This window comes from Struthio camelus, chromosome 18 (genome assembly GCF_040807025.1).
Source record: "Struthio camelus isolate bStrCam1 chromosome 18, bStrCam1.hap1, whole genome shotgun sequence".
Lineage (NCBI taxonomy): Eukaryota > Metazoa > Chordata > Aves > Struthioniformes > Struthionidae > Struthio > Struthio camelus.
The window spans coordinates 12,388,401-12,408,554 of record NC_090959.1 but is presented as its reverse complement, the minus strand read 5'-3'; the positions used below and the strand labels follow the sequence as shown (position 1 = coordinate 12,408,554).

The window sequence follows — 20,154 nt, the reverse complement described above, 5'->3', positions numbered from 1 at the left end:
CAACAAATAGTGTAACAACAAATAGTGTTTCTGAAAAGGTGCAGGTCAGTTTGTCTGGACTTTACCTCTGAGTGTGTTTGTTCAAAGGCAGGATGGGAAGTATTTTTTGAACTACCTGCCTAAGCTATGGAGCAAGGTAACAAGCTTGGCCAATCTCTTATTCTTACTGTGAAAAGCAAAGCACATTATTGCAATTACCTACATTTTGATCAATCAATACAAATATCTTGCAGCTAAACGCACTTCATTTTTCCTCCTCTGCAGCAGCTAACACGCAATTACAATAGTATTGCTTAAAGATGGAATCATACCCATGCTAAGGATTGTAGAAGTGTAACTCTCTACTGTAAGCAAAGTAAGTAAAGTCCCCCTGAAAGAGGTATCTTAACAAGAACAACCTACACCAAACCTTAGGCCTTCTGGTGGGAATTGGAAATATACCATCTCATTCTGCCTTCCCTTTATAAAAGCATCCAGTATGAGAAAAAGGACACTAACCACCAAAAGTGGTTAAACACACACACACAACTGTACACTCTGCTTTCTCTTGACTTCATACATGGCTTCAGTCTTCTAGTCCCCTTATAGTCGGGAAGATAAGATATGAGAAGGAAAACAGCAGCCCCTTCTTGCTCCCATTCATCAGCCCCTTCTTGCTCCCATTCATCTCAGATTTCTGCATCCCTCTCTTCCCTAACCACTGGTGACACCTGTAGCCATCTACATGCCAAGAGCATCAAATATAGCTTCTAGGTGTGAAGCCTCTCTGACCAGTAAGTCTTATCTATCACATAAAGAACATGTATGTAGATTCCTCCAGATTTGTACACTGAAAGACAAGTTCCCCTTCAATCAAGTGCAGATCTAACAAAAAGACTAGGTGTGTTCTTCAAGATGCAGCTGTAGCTCCGCTTCACAGTACTTCCAAAGCATGCTTGCTCTGAACACTGTCTTTTTATATAGCAAACTTGTCTTCTCATTCTCATCCCAGATCAATCACCTCCAGGCATCACATAACGCCACCGGGATTTTGCGCTCCGAAAGTATTTTACTCTGTGATTGCATTATCAACTTACTTATCCCATGTAAGTATTTTCCTGTCTTTATTTCCTTGAACAATTCCCTCCCCAGACCGAAGCCCCTGGCCTCAACCAACACGATACACAATATGAAAAGAAAAGGGTTCACTTCAGTATGTTTTTGCTTTAAGGAACAAGCTTCTACTTTTATGTTACAAGTTAAAAGACCGTAGACCTAAGAAAGCACGAGGTGAAAGCTAGTAGGTTGCTATCTTATCAGTTACAGCAGTCATTTAATAAATAAACCTCCAAGTTATATTTTAAAAATAAACAAGTCCAGGTAACAGTAGCAAATGAGTTACCTATGGGCAGCGTCTTTAACAGAATTAAAGAAGAAAAGAAGGCAGGAGCCTAGTAAAAACTACCACTGCTATCAATTTAGCAGGCTGACTCTACTAGAGGTCTGGGATTACTGAGCTAATTCACCAGGCATTAATAACCGTGTTGCAGGACTTCCCTTTTCCCTCCCACAAAGCCCTGCCTCTCCCTGCTCTCCTTCCTTCTCTACCAGAAAAGCCACATAAACCACTATCTCTTCTCTCCCACACTTCTAAAAATTTGGCGGGCAGGGAAACAACAGGGGAAGGGAGGGAGGCAGGGAAGAAGATTTCTAAGGAAAAGTTATTGCTGTGCAGAACAAATTAAGAGAAAATTAAACTGCATTCTCTACCTGAAAAAAACAAAACAAGAACATTTACATTCCAAACCGTAACTCTAGTTATTTCAGGTTCACATGCAATGCAACAGACCGACTCATCAAGCTATAACACATTCCCAAAAGAGATCCTTCCGATATTTAATTCGCTTGCCTTTTGTTATATAGAAAACTAATACAATTCCTTCTTTGTATATTAAATAACTTTTTAAAAGGTAATTTTATTTAAATACAGACAAAACCTTACCCTTTTCAGCCCTTGACAAGATACTTCATCAGTGACAATGGAAAGTTAATTCATCAGTAAGAACAATCTAATATTTGAAAATACTAACGAAAGCAAGTGCTGAGCTTGTGACCGAAGAAAGTCTCCCAACTGTGAAGCCCAGGAGTACTGTATCACTGGAGCCACAGACCGAATGCTTGAAAGAACATATTTGAAGCCTAGCACAGGCAAGATAATCTGTGAGCAGTAGTGAATTTTCAAATTTACAGAAGGCTTAAGCACAGAGGATCTTAATCTGTACATCTGCTGAATATGATGTCTGGGAAACTTGGACTATTACAAATAAATAGAACTGTTTTGGATTTTTGAATCAAAAAAAGAATGTCATTCAAGTGCTCTTGAATACAGAGCAACTACAGAATAAAAATTTCTAAATAAAATGAAATGACATTGCTGAGGTACATACACAAAAATCAAAACGCGCAACAATTTATTTCTTTGCGGGGATACTGTAGGTCTCTATGGCAAAACTATTCTTGTCATCTTCACACGGCGCGGCACTGCCACACCAGCCTTTTACAGTTGCAGTGTGGCTATTCCTTGAAAATACCGTGAGCTTCCTTTGAAGTTGCACTTGTTAAGATAAATTCAAATGAAAGACAAGATTTCAGGTCTGAGCTTTAATATCAGAACTAGAACACCATTTCTGGAATTCATCTAAACCATTTAAAATTGTGTTTCAAATTCTTGTGGCACAAGACTGGCTCAGAATTGAAGGTCCACTTAGCCAATTAAAAAACAAAACAAAAAACAAAAACCCCACCAAAAAACAGACTAAAAAGATACAAAATAGAGCTTTACAAAGCATGAATCAGAACTGAAGGCAGCTTAAGGCTTCATTAAAGTATTTGCCAAGTTCTGCTGTTACTTGTGTAATCCATTCTTTAAACAGACCTCAGTGGGATTGCACAGATACAATGCAGAGCAAAACTGGCTCATTCTGCCCAGTTTGAGCAAGATTCAGTCACATTATCTTTCACAGGATTTAGAGATAGGAGAACAAGTTTAATCCTTCTTGCAAGGATCATTTTATTCCCCCTTCCCCTCCCTTGAGTACAACTAGAGATGACTTAAAAAAAATTAATGCCATACGCACACTAATAAAAAAAATTAGTGTGGGGCGAAAACTCAAGTCTCAGTATTCTGGCATTTTTCTGTCGCATTTGACAGAATTAAAAAACAGACACAGCATGGCTCTCATCTAGGCATCTGTTGGCAGTACAATCAATACAAGATGATATAATGAATCTGGATAATCACTGTTTCATAAAGGTGTCTTTAGTCTGTGGTTGACCTTCTGTACCAAAATCTAGCTCTGTAGTCATCACTGCAGGTCATGAAACCAGGGTTGGTAGGAGAGTGAACAATACAACGGACGATGCTGTTGTGCCCAAGAGAAAGAAGATTTCTCCGTTCAGCAGTTCTTGAATCCCAGCAGCAGAGACTTATGGTCCTTTCATCTGGAAGCAGCACATAGTCCTCTGTATGGTTGAAGACAGCCTGTGTCCTATGTACTTGTCGTCCACTCAAACCAGCTCCTGTGAAAAGGATGCAAAAATTCATTAAATGTATGCAGTAAAATATGATCCCAAATAGGGTCAGTTTTAAGAAATTTTCAAAGACCTAAAAGTAAACCTCCCATAGATACCATTGCTACATTCTAAAGAGACTTATTTTCTCAGTTAGAATTGTGCACAGAACAGTCAAGTCAACTAGAAATACTGTTCTGTAGTTATATACACACACAGTATACTCTAGAATTTCCTAGAGGACAGGACAGATTCAACCACTCCAGCTGTGCAGATCAAGGCACACCATTCACAGTTTGAGTACAAACAGTTAGCTGGAAGAGCAGTTTTACATTCATTTTTTGTACAAGGCTCGCAGCCAAAACTAACGTGAAGGACCACTGTTAGTAGAACATATGGATTCTCATGATCAATGACAACACTGGTTCGTGTGTGTGTGTGTGTCACATTGTATGACCTAGCTTGGTCATACCTCCACTCTGCACCCTTCAAATTTTAGCATTTGTGTTTCATATGTAGCTATGTCTTTGGCAAGGAACATAGCAGCGTCCTACCTGGTATTTTGCAAGGTTTATTAAGGAGCTGCTGCACCCTGCTGGTTGAGAGCAAAACACAGCTAGCATACATAGAGTACCCTACACACTGGTCCCAAAAGATGAGATACAAATTTTCAACATATTCTCATCTTATCTACTACCACTATGTCTAGTAATATTTAAGCACATTACTGTTCAATCCAATAGCTTTTTCATTCACACAGCTGCTGTTACGTGCAAAGTTTTCATAACCCTCATCAGTTGCTAAGTCTTGCTGAGGCCAAAGCATCATACGGTCAGCATGCTCTAAGTACGCTTACCGTGCACACAATCGCATCCTTCAAAAAAGTACAGATGTAGCCATTTTTCAGAATGTTTCCATGGCTTACTGGACCCATCTTTTGAACTCTAGACTAACGGTTAAAACAACTCTTTGAAGGCATGTTCAATTCCCCCTTAGTCTGGGGTACCTCCCAGGCAAGTGGCCTACTCTAGCCAGAAGCGTATGAGGCCACTTTTGACCCTTTCAGTTGAAGCTGTGCCCCACAGCCTAGCCATGAATAGGACGACAACAAAAATCAAAACGAATGATCACAAGCAAGGAAAGTGATGCTGCTAAAGAACAAATCCCTTTGCACAGATGTCCTGATCATTATAGGCTATTCATATTCCTTTTTTACTTTTCATATTTTTAAAGGTAAGTTTCCTTTGAAAACAACGAAGTAAATCCACCTAGACTAAATAGTTTATGACACTGGCTGACATACAACAATCATTGCTTCTCTTCCAGATGTAATTTACTTTTCAGCAGTTACAGACTTAATTCTTCTGACAATACCATCCCTTCATTGGTTGGTATCTGGCAAAGAAGGTACTTGGAAGGTCACCTGTCACATACCTGTATATTTGACCAGGGTTCGACCAGTGGATATCTCCCACAGTTTAGCTACAGAGTCTTTTCCACTTGACAAGATATATTTTGAATTTTTGGAAAAAATAGCAGAACAGACTTCAGCTCCATCATGTGCCTTCTCAAAAGTAGTGATACAGCGATTTGAAACACCATCCCACAGTTTGATGCATCCATCCTTGCTTCCTGTCACGTACATGTTCGCACTTGCGTTGTAGTTTACTGAACATATAGCATCAGTATGCTGATCTTGAGGATTGCAAGACACAAAACACTGAAAAGTATTGATATCATAAAGGCGTAAGGTAGGGTGCTGGGTACCAACAAGTATGAAATCTCCAGAAGGATGAAAAGAGATTGAGCGTAACATCTCTGCCTCCTGTTGGGTCAAAAAACACATAGTCAGCATCAGTAAGAAAAAAAACTGTGAAGAAATGTCAGTTCTGATGAAGTTAAGGGCTAAACCATGAGTTAAGTTACCCATTAGCATAATGTTTTATGTTTTGCACAAAATAAAAAATACTTCCTATAGGATCAAACTGAGAGAAAACATTTAAGAGCATCATAGTTTTTGTCTTTGAGCAGCTTGCAGTGCCCACTCATTTTAGGGATAATACAACAGTGAGAGGAGGTTCTGTCAGCCAGTCACATTCCTCAGCCCCCCTCCCTCCCCCACATAATTCCAAACCCTCCTCCAAAACCAAGATAATATAACTGACTTAAAATTATCAATATCACATTAGGTCTAGAGTAACAAAAAACAAACAGGCACTAGATTTTTAAAGACTATAAGTTATCTACTATGCACAAACTCTTAACATGCAATTACCACAATGCCTGCAAGTTCCGTAATCGCATACTCCCGCTTACCTAACCATATATAAAAATCAGACACAGTTTGGCCACTGATACCTCAGTGTTTACAGATTTAAGCTTCAGTTGTTCTGAACAGGACTATTATATCTAACCTGTATGTATTTGAAGGCTCTTTTGGCAGAAGGCTTTGAATAGTCAAACAATTTAAGCGTGTAGTCCCTTGAACCAGATGCTAGAATCTGTTCTGTTGGATGAAAAGCTAAACACGTAACTTCATCCACATGATCATATAGAGTTCGAATAACAGGGTGATTTTCCATGTTCTGCTGTGCTGTCTCGTTCATCATGACCTACAAACAACATTCAACAAGTTAGTCCTAGAAGGCAGAACATACTTCTGACAGGAAATGCAGGTTTAGTATATGCTTGAGTGGCCAAACCCAGCTATCTTTCTGACATATAAGCAGGCAAACAATCTGTAGTGATTGTCTTAATTATTTGAAGACCCACGACCCACTGTAAAGACACAGGGATGTTATTTGATAACAAAGATTGACTTGTCCAAACTAGCGTCAGTAACAAAGAACTGACACAAGAAAACACAGTTCAAGGGTACCAAACATCACCCTCATCCTCAACAGTCCAAATCAAAGCACTGTATTGCTGTGAAAATTAAGGGAAGCTGTAACAAGTGGGAAAACTGCAACTTTTATTCACATGGGATACTGCTGATCATTTGGTATGTATCTAAGCCAAAAAACCTCACCTTCTAAATTGCTACCTGATAACTTTATTAGAAAAAAGTGAACATGAATAAATATGAATTCTGTGAAACAGTAAGCTGCGAAACACACAGCCACTGGAGGCTGTAAAGGTCAAAAATGTAAGTGGGTTCAAAAATAAACTGTGTTCACACAAGACAGCAATTATCAACAAGTATTAGAAGAAGTGTCTAGAAGCAATTTCTGGCTCAATTCTCTAGACAGCTGCCAGAAATCACACAAGTATACTTGCCCTATTTCTTGGTCCTTTTCTTCAAGGATACTTTATGAGCTGCTGTTGGAATAGGAAATATGGTGAGCACACATTTGGTCCAACCCACTGGGCCAACCATAAGTCACAACACTTCAAAAATTCACCAAGTAGCTATGATTCAAGTGATATTTTACCTCAATAGGCATAGCACTTTTGGCCAACATTCTCTCTGTATCAAGAATTTTTATTGAGGCATCAGCTGATCCTGTAGCTATTAACTGTCCATCTCTGCTATATGTAGCTACACGACATGGTCCTTTATGAGACGTGACATAACAAGTTTCGTATTCAGAAGCCTCAGGAGACATGGTCTGTACATCTGCATCAAATTCTAAGTCAATTCCTGTGCCTGGAGCTACTGTATCGGACCGCCCAATTGCATATTGAACAGCACTGTCATCGTTCTCCATTCCTGAAAAGAGAGAAGTTGATGTACTTAAAATATGCTAACTTTCCCCATAGATGGATAGGCTGTGGCCAGATCTGTGCTACAGATTTCTCTAACATGTATACGAGGCAGGTGTTAGAAGAGATAAGCCCCTACTCAACAAAGCCAGGCTAGCAGAACACATTATACAGCAACACTTCTCACGAGAAATGAGAGCTAACTTGGCTACACTAGAGCACAACACGCTCTAGCAATTTTAGCTTTGTAATTTTAACCCTGGAAATACAACCAGCAAATATAATATTATAGTAAGTACTGATAAATGCACTAATAATCACTTTGGGAAGCCCTGGACAGACCTATTGCAAGCTTTTCTACAGAACGGAGAATCAAATCTCAACACTCTTACATGAGATTTAAAGTTAAAAACGGCAGCATTTACTAAGCCTTTTAGATTTTTGTTTTACTGGATCGAGGGGAAAAAAACCCATCCCACAAACCACCTCAGCATTGCTAATAAAAATCATTACTTCTGTTCGCACCCACCCTTCAGATTTAACTTTTTGATTTCCATCATGCATCTACAGGATAAAGACAGTTCAGCACTGGAACTCGTAATAAGGCAGGATGCAAGAATTTTCAGCTATGTGCCTAACTGTGCTCATCAACCTATCACAGGTGATAGAAAAGTTTTCATTGCTTTCATCTACAAAATGACTCTTGTATTCTTATTCCAGACAGATATAAAGCTTCATATATTTAAACCCTTGGAGCTCAACTAGTTCAGGCAGCAGAACCAGTTCAATTACAATACACAGAACACATGCAGCTATGTCCAGGCCTCTTGTTTTAACAGCAGCTCAGGTATTTTGACTATATACTATGGCACAGATGTACTCTCAGAGAGAGAGAGAGAGAGAGAGAGAGAAAATAGGCTGTACCCTTGCTGAGGCCCTAGAACATGAAGCTCATTTTTAATGAGACCAGTATATAAAGGCTAATGAACATGGCCTATGGAAGGGCTTAGTTCCTTTCCTACGCTTTCAGTGAGAATGATATTGAAAATTTTTCTACCATTGACAGAGAACTGTGAGGCTCACCCTACTTCTATTACTTCTGCAGACTCAATGATCCTGTTTACTGAAGCACATTTTTAGAAAGTTGTCAGTCACCCAGGACCCTGGACAGGTAATCTCACACGCTACAGAAGTTCAAACAAACAGATTTTGCCAACAGTCACTGATCTGTTTTGCATCCAGTGCATATCAAGAGAACAAATACACATGAAAACGTTATGGTACCGCTAAACTTAAGCTTTGCATTACCCAAGTACTCTCAGTAACATTAAACTCCTACCCCAAACGGATTTAACTACAGATCTAGAAACTGAACTTTTTATGATTTTTTTTATTCTAGCTTACCTAATTTAATTAGGTGCAGCAGTTGCTCAGATGGTGCACAGACTGATTGCGGTTTTATCTCATTTATCAAGCCATTGGCAATATTTATGTACCCATCATATAGCAGCTGACTAATGATTAGTTTATAAAGTTGCTGACGATCTTTCAAGCTGACTTTTGTTCTATACATTGTTAGCAAGGAATGCCTTGGAGGGGCCTGAAATAAACAAATACAAGAGAAAAATCACATACAAGAGCATTACATATAACAACTATGACCGTTGCATAAAGTACCTCCTGCTGAGCTTCACAGTAGGAGATCATAGCTAATGCTATCATGTTTCAGGTAAGATTCAGTATTAAATAGACAAAATTAAAAAATATAGGAAAACATAAGAAATCTGTTGCACTTATTTGCTGCAGAAATGAAAACATTGCCATTAAGTAAACGTTAACCATATTAAAGAGCAATAAAGAAAATGATGCGGTGAAAAAAAATCACAGCATTAGTTAGCAAAACTATCCTGTCAGTGTCTTTCATTTAGCCTCGCTAACACCAGCAGACAGGGGGACCTGGGCACGCAGAGCTAGGAAGATGATTAACAGAGAGCATTTTGACTTCCCTGCACATTAGCCACCCTAACACATACGTTCCCCCCTTTCATCCGAGGCTTTCACATCCTCTCCACACCTCCTCCCAGCCAGCACACGCTTCTCTTCGCCCTCTACACCCTCTCCCAGCCTCGAGTAATAAGACCAATAACCAATTTCGGGGACCAATAACCAGACAGGGAGGGGGCGTGGGGGAAAGGGACTGAATGAGGGCGGGGAGAGTGCTCAGCCGGAGCACAGCGGTCACAGGGAGCAGGCTTCAGACACCGGGGGCGGACAGGCAGCTTCGGGTGGGAGCTGCAGAGGACGAAACCCGGCCAAGGCAGCGGAGACGAAAGCAAGGGAGCGCCCAGAGCAGCGCCGGTACCTACCGACCCTTCCTTCTGCCTCCCTCGCTCTCCCCCTAAAATGGCGACCGGAGCCCTGAGCGCATCGATTGGCGGCGGCGGCGGCAGGGGAGGAGGTGGCGGCGGCGGCCGAGAGCGAAGAATGCTCCTCCGCGAAGGCTGCTGCATCGAGCGCCCGCAAATCGATTGGAGGCGACTCTTGAAGGAGAGAATTGCAGCATCACGTGACAGTGACACCACGCGCGCGCCCGGGCACTGGCAGGTCCCTCCGTCACGTGAGCGGTGACGCGCCAAGCGCGCCCCGAGCGCCCTCGGTGGGGGGGGGGACGGGGGGGAGAATGGGGGGCAGCGATGGGGCGGCCGGGGGGCCCCTCGGCGGCGTCTAGCGCGACCCGCCCCGCGGAGGGCAGCGCCCCGCCGGGAGAAGGCGCAGCAGTGTTCCCGGGTGGGATGCGGGAGGCAGGCCTAGGTGACCTGCGTGGGGGAGCCCCCTGGAGCTCAGGGCCGGGTCTTAGCAGGAGGGTGCCTCGTCTCAGGAGACCCGGGGCCAGGATTCTTTAGCGTCCCAGCTGCACAGCTCTGAAACGCTGCTTCTGCTGGGACACCAGTATCCCAAGCACGGGGACATCCACAGGGGCTAAAATAACAAAGTTTCTGGCATTGCTGCTCTGTGCTGCAGGCCTCTCTGATGAGTTCGACAACTTGGGCAGCACAGTAACAAGCACCTCACGCTGCCACACTTCACGGGCTCTCAGCAGGCTGAGAGCCTGTCCCAAGCGTACAAACACCACCCTCCCAAAAGTCCTACTCACGTCAGCCTCAAGAAACGGAAGTCGAAGTGGACGCGGGTCAAGGAGGGGGGATGCCATGCTACCCATGCCCCGTGGGAGCTGTCGTCTATCACATGCTGCAGCAACGCGACGACCTGACATCTTCTTTTTACCTATCCTGTATCACTTGTAAGAGCCGACACACCAGACTCGCCTTTGCGCTTGTTCTCAACGCTGCACAGCCAGTAAGAGTTGTCTTCAATCACGCTTCTTCAGAGGCTCAACGGACTCAAACTGGTTTTGGCTGTCGCTTGCCACTCAGTGGCCTGGGTCCTCCTCACAGGTGTGAGTAGGACCACTTGGGCAGCTGGCCACTGAGACAACACAACAGCCCCAAGCTCCTGTTACGCTTGCGCTCACAAACTGCACTGATCCTCCACTGTCACCGCTGTACCGCTGCCGCTCTGTGTCTCTTCAATACCTGCCGGGCTTTGGAAGCTGCCAGCAACCGCACGTCACCACTGGTGTAACACGACGGTCTGCTTTCCCCTTCACGCGTGTCTGCTGGCTGGTGAGGGTACCTCTGGCCAGGCGTCACCTCGCGGGCTGTGCGGTGGCGAGTGTCCCCTTCGCGCTCGTCCTCAAGAGCTCACGGCACGTGGAGCGCTGCCCTGGGCCGCACGTCCGGGCAACGCGAGGCAGAGGCCTGCTTCGCCCCTCTGCCTGTCCTGCGGGTCCGCCGGGCTAGGCAGCTGCCACCCGTGGCACCTTCCTCGCTGGCAGGACACAATGGCCCCGAGCCCCACTCACGCTCGGCTTCACGCGAGGTGGCAGCACAGCCTCTCCCTCAGCCCGAGCCGGAGGGTGCGTGTGTGGAGGAGGTGAGGGAAGCGGGTTCGTGCCTCACAGGATGCAGGACTAACCTGAAGCCCTTCCCCCCACAGCCGGCTGCACGCTCTGAGGCCTCAATGGCTGTGAGGAAGGGATGGTAGTTGTAGCGTTGCCACAGGTGGGTGGTCTGGACATACGCGATTTGCGTAACGGAAGACCCGGCCAAGCAGAGACTTGCGGAGAAAAGTGTGTAAACGGGGCGCCGATCCACGCACTTGGAGTACGGAAGGAGCCAGCGGCGGAGAGACGGTACGTAAAATACGCATGTAGCGCAAACACCGCCCTGGGGGCGGGCGAGTTGGCCCTACGCGGGATACGCAGCAGGCTGCCGTTGCGCATGCGCCCCAGAGGCTCACCACGACGAAGCGCAGCCTCGCAACGAGCGGAGCGTTTGGCGAGCCAATGGACGGGCGGGTCGGTGAAGAAGGAGCCAATCAGCGGGCGCGGACGGCGGGAGACGGGCCAATGGAAAGAGGCGGTAGTTTAAAGGGTATTTAAGGGAGGGCGGTTTGAATTCAAACAGCGTTGGCGGCCGGAGGGAGCCGAGGCCGGGGGTGAGCGGGCGCCCGGAGCCCGCGGCGGGGATGGGGCCCGGGGCCGTGTCGCGGAGGGCCGAGCCCGCGGGCGGTGCTGCCGGGAAGCGCAGGCTGGGAGCCGGGGGCAGGGTGCTGCGGCGCGGGAGCGCAGGCCCGGCCGCAGAGGCCGCCCGGCCCGCGAGGGAGCGGAGGGGCGCAGGCGGGGAGCGTCGGAGGGGAAGATGCGAGGCGCAGCGCTGCCCGAGGAGCTGGTCTGTGCTAACTGTGCCTCACGTGTAGGCTAACCTATATGTGCCCTTCTCCTCAGGCATCATGGACAAGAATACTAAAGAGAACCATTCTGGACACCATAGCTATGCTGCTAAGGTAAATAACTTGCTAGGTTGATTGTTCTGCTTTCTGTGATCATACAAGAGCTATAGACTTAAAACTGTGGTGACTACCACAGTTCTAAATAGTAAAAAAGGAAATTTGTCTTGAAGTAGCATTTCCTGTTTGCCAGAAACAAATTCCTATCTTTATCTTTCAGCTTCTCTTTTGGAGAGAACATTGCTCAAGGCTTGTTTGCCTTCTTGCTAGTATTGATATGTCATTCTCTAATTAAAACACTTTCCTGGTATCTTGCATATAATCTAATAGCCTTTAACTGAACAGCAAGTGCATGTGGGTAACTTATTCCAGATATGGTTTCCAAAAGCAAGTATTGTGTTAATGTCACTATTAGTATATCCATGTGGAGAGTGCTCAAGATAATCCTGACTGCATTATCTTTGCATACAGATACTTTCTCATTCTTTTAATTTAGAAACATGAGGCTTCAAAACTAGCATGAGTAAAACATATATATATATATATATGTTAATCAGGCTGTCAGTACACTTTCACTGAACTGAACCAGAAGATTAAGTAATGTCTAGGGGGAAAAAGAAGTAAAAATTATTACATAGGTATCATTAGAGGGTTTAAAATAAATGTGAGAAGCTAATTAGCAATATTTGAACTGAATTTTAGGCAAAGTATCCTAGAACAGCTAAGAATGGCTGAAGTATAAGCCTTAACTACCTGTAGCTTTCACTCCTTGGAAGGAAAAGATTAAAACCGGTTAACTAAAAATTACAGAATAAACTTTGTTCTGCTGAAATCTTCTTATGTTGCAAGGCAAATTAAGATGCATTCAAGAGAGCAGTGATTCAAAACAAAGCACAGTAGGCAAGTGGTAGGATTTGGAAGCAGGGGTCTGTCAGTCTTGCTACTGTTGACTGATACTCTTCAGACTTATGTGGAGTTCTTCCACTTGCTATAAGTGAATATGCTGTCCACAAGAAAATGTCAGCAGAGTAGTCTATAAATCAAATTTATCCTTAAAGCCTATGATCAGAATATCCTAACACCTCCCATTAGTGTGTCACATTCCCCTTTTACCCTGTCCCTAACTCATATATATGTTGTTTGAATGAGGCCATAAAGATTGTAGTATGCTCTTCCATAATTAGAATATCATGTTTTCTTTTTGAAGACTGTAAATCCCATCGGGGATGGCCCAAAACGTGTCCCTGTGCCTCAGCATTCTGCTCACAGCCGGTTACTAAGCAGTGGAGTCCAAGCACAACGTGTTCTATGTCCTTCGAACTTGGCCCAGCGAGTTCCTGTACAAACGCAAAAATCTGCACTGTCAAACCAAAAACTGTCCAACAACCAGACAGGGCAGCAGCCACGACCAAAATCTCTGGTCCAGCCAACTGCTAGGCCTCAAGTTCCAAGCAAGAACAATGAAAAACCTCAGCAGGCTCCAGGATCTGGTAATTAAGATGATGCATATGTGGTCAAATAGTTGTGACACTTGGGATGCTTCCATTCTATGAAGCAGAGTGCAGTACAAGAATTTTGAAGCTGATCTTAATGATATGTGGGAGTCTTGTACGGAAATATCTGGCTGCACCCAGAAACAGAATTGTAACGCTTGATCTTGGATGTTACTGCCAGGATTGCATGTTTAGAACTAATATGGGTGTTTCTTTGCTCTTGAAAAACTTCCAGCTACTTATTAGTCAACTGTGAATTAAAGAAATTGGCACTAATTCATCATGATCTTTATTACCAAAGATATTAAAATGAATAATAAAGTGCTGTATTGATGGTGGTGGGGAGGCGGGAAGCTTCTAAACATTTCTCTTGACTTAAAAAAGCTTTCTTGGAATTACATCTTGATAGCAGTGTAACTCAACTGCTATGCTGCCTTGCAATAGTAAGTTTATTTTTTAAAATATCACTGGATGGAATCTAAGAACTGTTGCTGATACTACACTGAGATTGTACTTGTTCCCCACATGCATTTTTTTGTACTGTGCTCATGGATTCGGTTCATAAGTTTCCCCTTATTCATATATAGCAAAAAATACTGAAGCAGAAAGCACATCTAAACAGAAAAATGAAGAGACCACTAAAAAGAAAAATGAAGAGACAAAGAAGTAAGTTGTTGTGTTCCTAAATGCTCCTAAATGCTAACAGAGCCCCATTTAATTAGGCTTTCTTTTAACTTCTAGGACTACATGCTACAACTAAGGAAATTAGCTGTAGATAAGTTCTAGTTAAGTACTCCAGCCCCTTGATTGAGAACAGTGTCCCAACACTTCATAGCTATAACATTTCTTAATGAAACTCTGGGAAAGCTTACTTGGACCTGAAAATTCTCAGGAACTGGAACTCCCTGTCATCTAAAGAAAAGCTTTTTGCTAAAAGATAACTCCCATAAGATAACTCTGATAAACACTAATCTAGTCACAGGATGTACAATTGAAAAATATGCCTCCTTCGTATGTGCAAGAGGTTGGAATCTGATTAGGGATGAATGAGACTCTTAGTATGGCTAGCTCTAAAACACAGTTCTGACATGCATTAGTAAGTGCGTGTGTATTAACTGTACTGAAATGTGCCTGGCTTGGTACATGCAGTTTTGACTTTTTTGCAGTAACACGTGGCTGATGTTAGCATCTCTACATGTAAGCTTTAAGAAGGAAGAGCCCAGCTTTCAGGCTTCTCTTCTGAAGTCTCAATGCATGTTTTGTTCTCTTGGTGGTGTTCCCTTAAGTACTACAATCTAGCTCAGGTCAGGAAGTAGTCTATTGAACATAAATGCTATTAATGTAAACCCAGAATACAAAAACTGGATACTTTGTGTGACTTTTGATACTTTAACCATATCTTTTTACAGAAGGCAGTGGTCTCTTGATGACTTTGAAATTGGTCGACCTTTGGGGAAAGGAAAATTTGGAAATGTATACCTGGCACGTGAAAAGCAGAGTAAATTTATTCTTGCATTGAAAGTGCTATTTAAAACGCAGTTGGAGGAAGCTGGAGTAGAACATCAGCTACGCAGAGAAGTTGAAATACAGTCTCATCTTAGGTAAAGTTCAGTAAACAATTATGGTTTTGGCCTAGCTTGTGGCCAAAGCAAAAAAACATAAAATAAGTTTGTTTCTGGTAACGTACAGTGACCTTTTGAAGACGAGGGCTATTTAAAAAAAAAAAATTCTCCCACCCTTGATATTGTTGTTAAGATTCTTGCCTGTCTGCACAAGAGTATAAATATTACCTTTGTCTAGTTTGCTGTGAAGCAACTACAGTAATAAAAATCTATCTTTCCCTGTTCCTGTTGGATTTATAGGGGTAACTCTGCAACTTCTCAGGCATCTAAGCTTGATTCTAGTGTTTAGCTTCCTGGAAAATAGGCCTAACTTGCCGAACAAATTGTGTTCCACAAAATCATTTCAAGCCTTTGAACTTGAATTCCAAAACAAAAGGAATAGGCACTTTCTAAATAGTAATCTAATCTTCCAGGTGCTGTAGAAAGATATGCTCAGGAAAACGTGCATTAGCTTAACTCTTGGCCAGCCTTCCTCCAAGACGGAGCCTAAACTGTTCCTATGATAATTAGCGCTTACCTGCTATTTAAGGTCTCATAATGGATATGTGAGGGTGAAATAATTCATGCTCCCACTAACACAAATGCTAGGGTTCCCACAGTATTGGGTTTGTTTCCCACGTTTAGCAATAGTGGCGCATAAACACATGATCATATAGCATGCCAAGAAAACCCTAGATTGCTGAGGAATACTTGCAAGATGCTGAAGACCAATGCTGACCTTTCCTGAAAGCGGTGGGAGGGGAAGCAGGAAAGGGAAATGAAGTTCATTATCTTGCCAGCCTGTAGTATGCACAGCAAAAATGCTGAGCATACACAGTAACATGAGTTTTTTTTTCTTATAGCGAAACTAAAAAAAAAACTACCATAGTTCTATAACTAAGAATCAAGTAATACACAAATACTTTGTTTAGAGGAATGTTTATATCTTCTTGCAGGCATCCCAACATTCTCAGACTATATGGCTACTTCCATGATGTTACGAGAGTCTACCTTATTCTAGAGTATGCACCTCGTGGAGAAGTCTACAAAGAGCTTCAGAAGCTTACCAAGTTTGATGAGCAAAGAACTGCTACTGTAGGTTGTTCTAGCTTCTTGAACATCATCTGCTCTTCCTGTTCAGAATACCTGCAGCACTGAGCTAACTCTTTGGATGAAATTCTGTCCTTATTTGTATGAAGCTGAGATTCCCTAAGTGCTAACTTGCTCATGCACTTGTCTTCCCAACTTATTCCTAAATGTATTACAAGTTACTGTGCAGCATTAATATAACTAAATGTTCAGTGTTGCCTAGAACTTCAACCGCTTGGTCACTTCAAGCGGATTCTGTATTGTTAAGTCTGAAAAGGGCTTAAGATGATTACTCTAATTCAAATTAATAGTACCAGTTACATAATACCTAGAAAATGCTATGCTGTAGCCAACAAAGCTAGAGTAACAGTGCCTTCATACTTGAAAGATGTGCTTTCTTTTTAAATACAGTACATCACAGAACTAGCAGATGCCCTATCATACTGTCATTCAAAGAGTGTGATTCACCGAGACATCAAACCAGAAAACTTGCTGCTTGGCTCAAATGGAGAATTAAAGATTGCTGACTTTGGATGGTCAGTGCATGCTCCATCTTCTAGGTAAGAATGCAGTGCATAAAAACGTTATGCAGGGAAATACTTCTGTGGCTAGTGTTAGCTTGCTTGTCACATCTATAGCTGTGGAACAGAGGTCAATGTGAATTTGTAAAAATACTGGAAAACTTCCATCCTTTACTTTCTAAAACAGTTCCACTGCAGTAAGGAACCTAACATTTAATTTGCCTAGTAGGGAGGGAGCCGCCTTATCCCATTTTTCTAGTTGTGTATTTCAAAGCTTGCTGAACCTGAAACAAGGAACAAAGGCTGATGCACCAGCATAGTGGTTACAGTAGTCTCTGGCATGGGAGACCAGAGCTTCTATTCAAATATCAGGCCCTAGCAATGTATCTAGGATGATTCCTCAAAGATAAGTCTGAATTGCATCTGTCAGAAAGGAAGCCTGTGTCGCACCTAGCCAGTGGGATGAAAAGGGGAAGGGTAGGAATGTGATTGCCATGGCGAGGACATGGATTTAAAAAAAAAAGGGGGGGGGGGGGGGAGAGGGGATAGGGTGGGAAGAAAAATTACTGCTGGGATTTCTTTACTGGATATTATAGTGGTGCTGCATCTATTTGGAGCAGACTGCACAGAAGTACCGGTGGCTGCCAGCATTAGCTTCTATCTGGCTCTTGAAATGAATCTTAATTGCCATAGAGAACAAATGATGACAAACTGAAACATACATTTTTCTTCAGGAGAACAACTCTGTGTGGGACACTTGACTATCTGCCTCCTGAAATGATTGAGGGAAGAACACATGATGAAAAGGTGGATATTTGGAGCTTGGGGGTTCTATGCTATGAATTCCTGGTAGGGAAACCACCTTTTGAAGCAGAAACATACCAGGAAACCTACAGAGCTATTTCCAAGGTATGTGCCATAGCTTACTTGAACTAGCTGAGTTTTGTGGCCCTTCAGCTCCCTTGTATCACACAAGCTTAACAAATGGTAATTTAACTAGAATTGTAGCAAGGCTTAATGAGATACTGATAAAACTAAATCCCTAAGGCTGATTTTAGTTGCCCTATGGAATGACTGTAAAAGACCTCAAGATACCTTGCTTGACTTCCTTGATTTCCTCTGTTTATACCTGTGTTGAAACTCTTCTCTCTTTCATAAAGCAATAGGTCTTCTCCATGTAGGCTCTCTACCTCTTTCGTTTTCTTGTTTATAAAATGAGTATTTAACACCCAGGCTGTTACTAAAAAATGTAAGCTTAACTTTTCTGTTCTATATCGTAGAAAGGCTCCAGCAAACTAGTCTTTTTAAAAAGTACACAAAAAAAATATACTAGCAAGCTTTCTGGTGCTTGTGGAAGTTAAGCCTCCTTAGGATAATGCCAAAGTTACCTTATCTCAATAGGTTTAAGGTGCATAACCTGCAAGACTGACATAACTTTTTCTTCCTAGCTGTACTTGGGATGGTATGGCTGTTCAGTTCTCTAGTTTAGTCATTACCAAAGAAATTCTGTATCTTCAGTGTTGTTTCCTTTTCTTAGGTGGAATTCAAATTTCCTCCATTTGTAACAGAAGGTGCAAGAGATTTAATTTCAAAGCTTCTAAAGCATAACCCATTCCATCGACTGCCCCTGAAGGATGTACTTGTTCATCCCTGGCTTACAGCAAACTCTACAAAGATGCCTAACAGCAGAAAGAGTGATGTTGTTGCCACATCCAGAACATAGTCTTAACAGGGGTAACCTCACTGAATCAACAAGGAGGAAGTCTTGTAATGTGACTACTGTAATGCTTACAAGGGAAAGAGCAGGCCTTGGAATCCAAGGGTGGTTGAAAGCAAACATAAATCTTTGAGCTGGTTGTCATTTTAAACTCCAAATAGCAATGTAAAATTGTTTGACTTTTTAGCTGGAGGTTGTGAAATTCTTAATATACTTGAAATTGATTGACATGTGGGCCAGGTATGTTGATAAAGTATAAAGCTAAATATTAAGCTGTCTAAGGCCCTTAAGATGTGGTCTGTCTTAATTATTGGTTCATTCTTCCAATAGTAAGAGGCAGTTGTGGTTTTAGCTTACTGAACAGTGCAATAACAAATCCCACAGATACCTGCTTCCTAACTTTTTGGGCTGCTAGGGGTATCACAACTGTGGTGTAATCTGAAACTGAGTGAGGTGAATGCATTTCTCTTAAGTGTCCTAAAATGATGTGTATGTTATTTTTTGTCTCTATTAATCCTTTGTCTTACATGTGAGCACTCGACTCCTTAAATAAAGACTTGTTACATACTGTCACTAGTATTGCAAGAGTCACTAGTGTACTTGTATCAGTTCATCTGCCTGCCTCTAGGCACTTATGTCAGACTACAGTACAGTCTGAGACTCTGTGATCACAAAATAACAGTATGCTTCACCTACCTCTGTGTTGAGAAGTCAGTCAGTGGAAGAAGAATGGAAGAAAGGGACTTTTCCCTCAAAGTGTGGGTGTTGCTGAAGTAGATTCACATTTAGATTTGAGAGTGACCAAATCTAACTGAAACACAGGAGAGTGAGAGAAGTACCACCACCCCAGTCACTTAGCTAGTGGGTTCTCTGCAAGCATGTCAAACCTGGGCTCAATTCTTCCTTCATATTTTTTTAATGCAGTTATTCCTGCATAACAGCTACCATACAGGACTTGGAAGCACAAGAAAGGTCTGGAAAGCATTGTTATCAAACAAGCTGTATTTTATGCTACTAGAACTAATAATTATACCTAGTGTTATAAGACTCTTGCTCTGGCCATACAACTTGCAAAGAGGCTATTCCCTAAAATATAGCAAGGCCCCAGCTGCTCTCTAAGGGAAGGCTTGCATTGGTATTTTGGTGTCAGTGCCACAACTAGAAACTTAACTGATCAGGCCTATCTACACACTACTTGATCTACCCTTTCAGGGGCTTGAAGGGGGAGAGGGGGGTAAAAAAAACCCCAAAATTTTTTCAATCCTCAAACAAGTACCACAATAGTTATACTCTAGACACCCCCCCTTTATCAAAATAGTATCAGCTAATTAAACTTGATAAGAAACAGGGTAAGTAGTTTTGGTTTTTGGTTTTAAGGATTATCCAGGCTGTGTGGCAATAAACAGCACAGCATGAAGAGAAGCTTTGTTCTGGTATCACTAACGATAAAGCTCTTAGCTGCAAGGCTATTCAGTTTAAAAAAGGATATTCAAAAAGTTCACTCTTAAAGCTAAAGACTAGCATAAGCATGACTTGTTTGTAGCTTCTTGTATAGTACCCCCTTGCCCCCCACTTACAGGAAGAAAAGTTTAAAACATGCAAATCAAATATTTTTCAGTAAAACATTTCAAGCA

The 20,154-nt window shown here is 42.5% G+C and overlaps 2 protein-coding genes across 4 annotated transcripts; one reads left to right on the top strand and one right to left on the bottom strand.

The window, feature by feature from the left end:
* Positions 1-1,772: 1,772 nt before the first annotated feature.
* Positions 1,773-11,491, bottom strand: CSTF1 (cleavage stimulation factor subunit 1). 2 transcript variants are annotated; one of them, XM_009684001.2, is made up of 7 exons: positions 10,406-11,485; positions 9,618-9,791; positions 8,656-8,851; positions 6,981-7,258; positions 5,964-6,161; positions 4,984-5,374; positions 1,773-3,558 (listed from the first exon to the last, which is right to left on the bottom strand). In XM_009684001.2, exons 1-7 carry the CDS (start codon positions 10,523-10,525, stop codon positions 3,299-3,301), a joined length of 1,617 nt encoding a protein of 538 aa, XP_009682296.1. In that variant the 5' UTR covers positions 10,526-11,485; the 3' UTR covers positions 1,773-3,298. The 2 variants fall into 2 exon arrangements, with proteins under 2 accessions (XP_009682296.1, XP_009682298.1); XM_009684003.2 differs by lacking the exon at positions 9,618-9,791 and having other exon boundaries at positions 10,406-11,491.
* On the top strand, positions 11,368-20,153 carry AURKA (aurora kinase A). Of its 2 annotated transcripts, none has more exons than XM_009684004.2 (9): positions 11,368-11,503; positions 12,098-12,156; positions 13,307-13,589; positions 14,180-14,258; positions 15,002-15,193; positions 16,150-16,288; positions 16,694-16,842; positions 17,538-17,712; positions 18,341-19,110. In XM_009684004.2, the coding sequence occupies exons 2-9, from the start codon at positions 12,103-12,105 to the stop codon at positions 18,524-18,526; spliced, it is 1,257 nt and encodes a 418-aa protein (XP_009682299.1). In that variant the 5' UTR covers positions 11,368-11,503; positions 12,098-12,102; the 3' UTR covers positions 18,527-19,110. The 2 variants fall into 2 exon arrangements, with proteins under 2 accessions (XP_009682299.1, XP_068768941.1); XM_068912840.1 differs by lacking the exon at positions 11,368-11,503 and adding an exon at positions 11,714-11,808 and having other exon boundaries at positions 18,341-20,153.
* Position 20,154: the final 1 nt, after the last annotated feature.

Bases quoted from the DNA above. Each gene is read 5' to 3' on its own strand.
- CSTF1 (XM_009684001.2), bottom strand. From the start codon at position 10,525: ATGTCAGGTCGTCGCGTTGCTGCAGCATGTGATAGACGACAGCTCCCA. The intron at 7,259-8,655 runs GTAAGCTAGAAT...CTCTCTTTTCAG, and splicing joins GCTGCACCTAATTAAATTAG to GAATGGAGAACGATGACAGT. The intron at 5,375-5,963 runs GTTAGATATAAT...TTGACCCAACAG, and splicing joins GAGCCTTCAAATACATACAG to GAGGCAGAGATGTTACGCTC.
- AURKA (XM_068912840.1), top strand. From the start codon at position 12,103: ATGGACAAGAATACTAAAGAGAACCATTCTGGACACCATAGCTATGCT. The intron at 15,194-16,149 runs GTAAAGTTCAGT...ATCTTCTTGCAG, and splicing joins GAAATACAGTCTCATCTTAG to GCATCCCAACATTCTCAGAC. The intron at 17,713-18,340 runs GTATGTGCCATA...TCCTTTTCTTAG, and splicing joins CCTACAGAGCTATTTCCAAG to GTGGAATTCAAATTTCCTCC.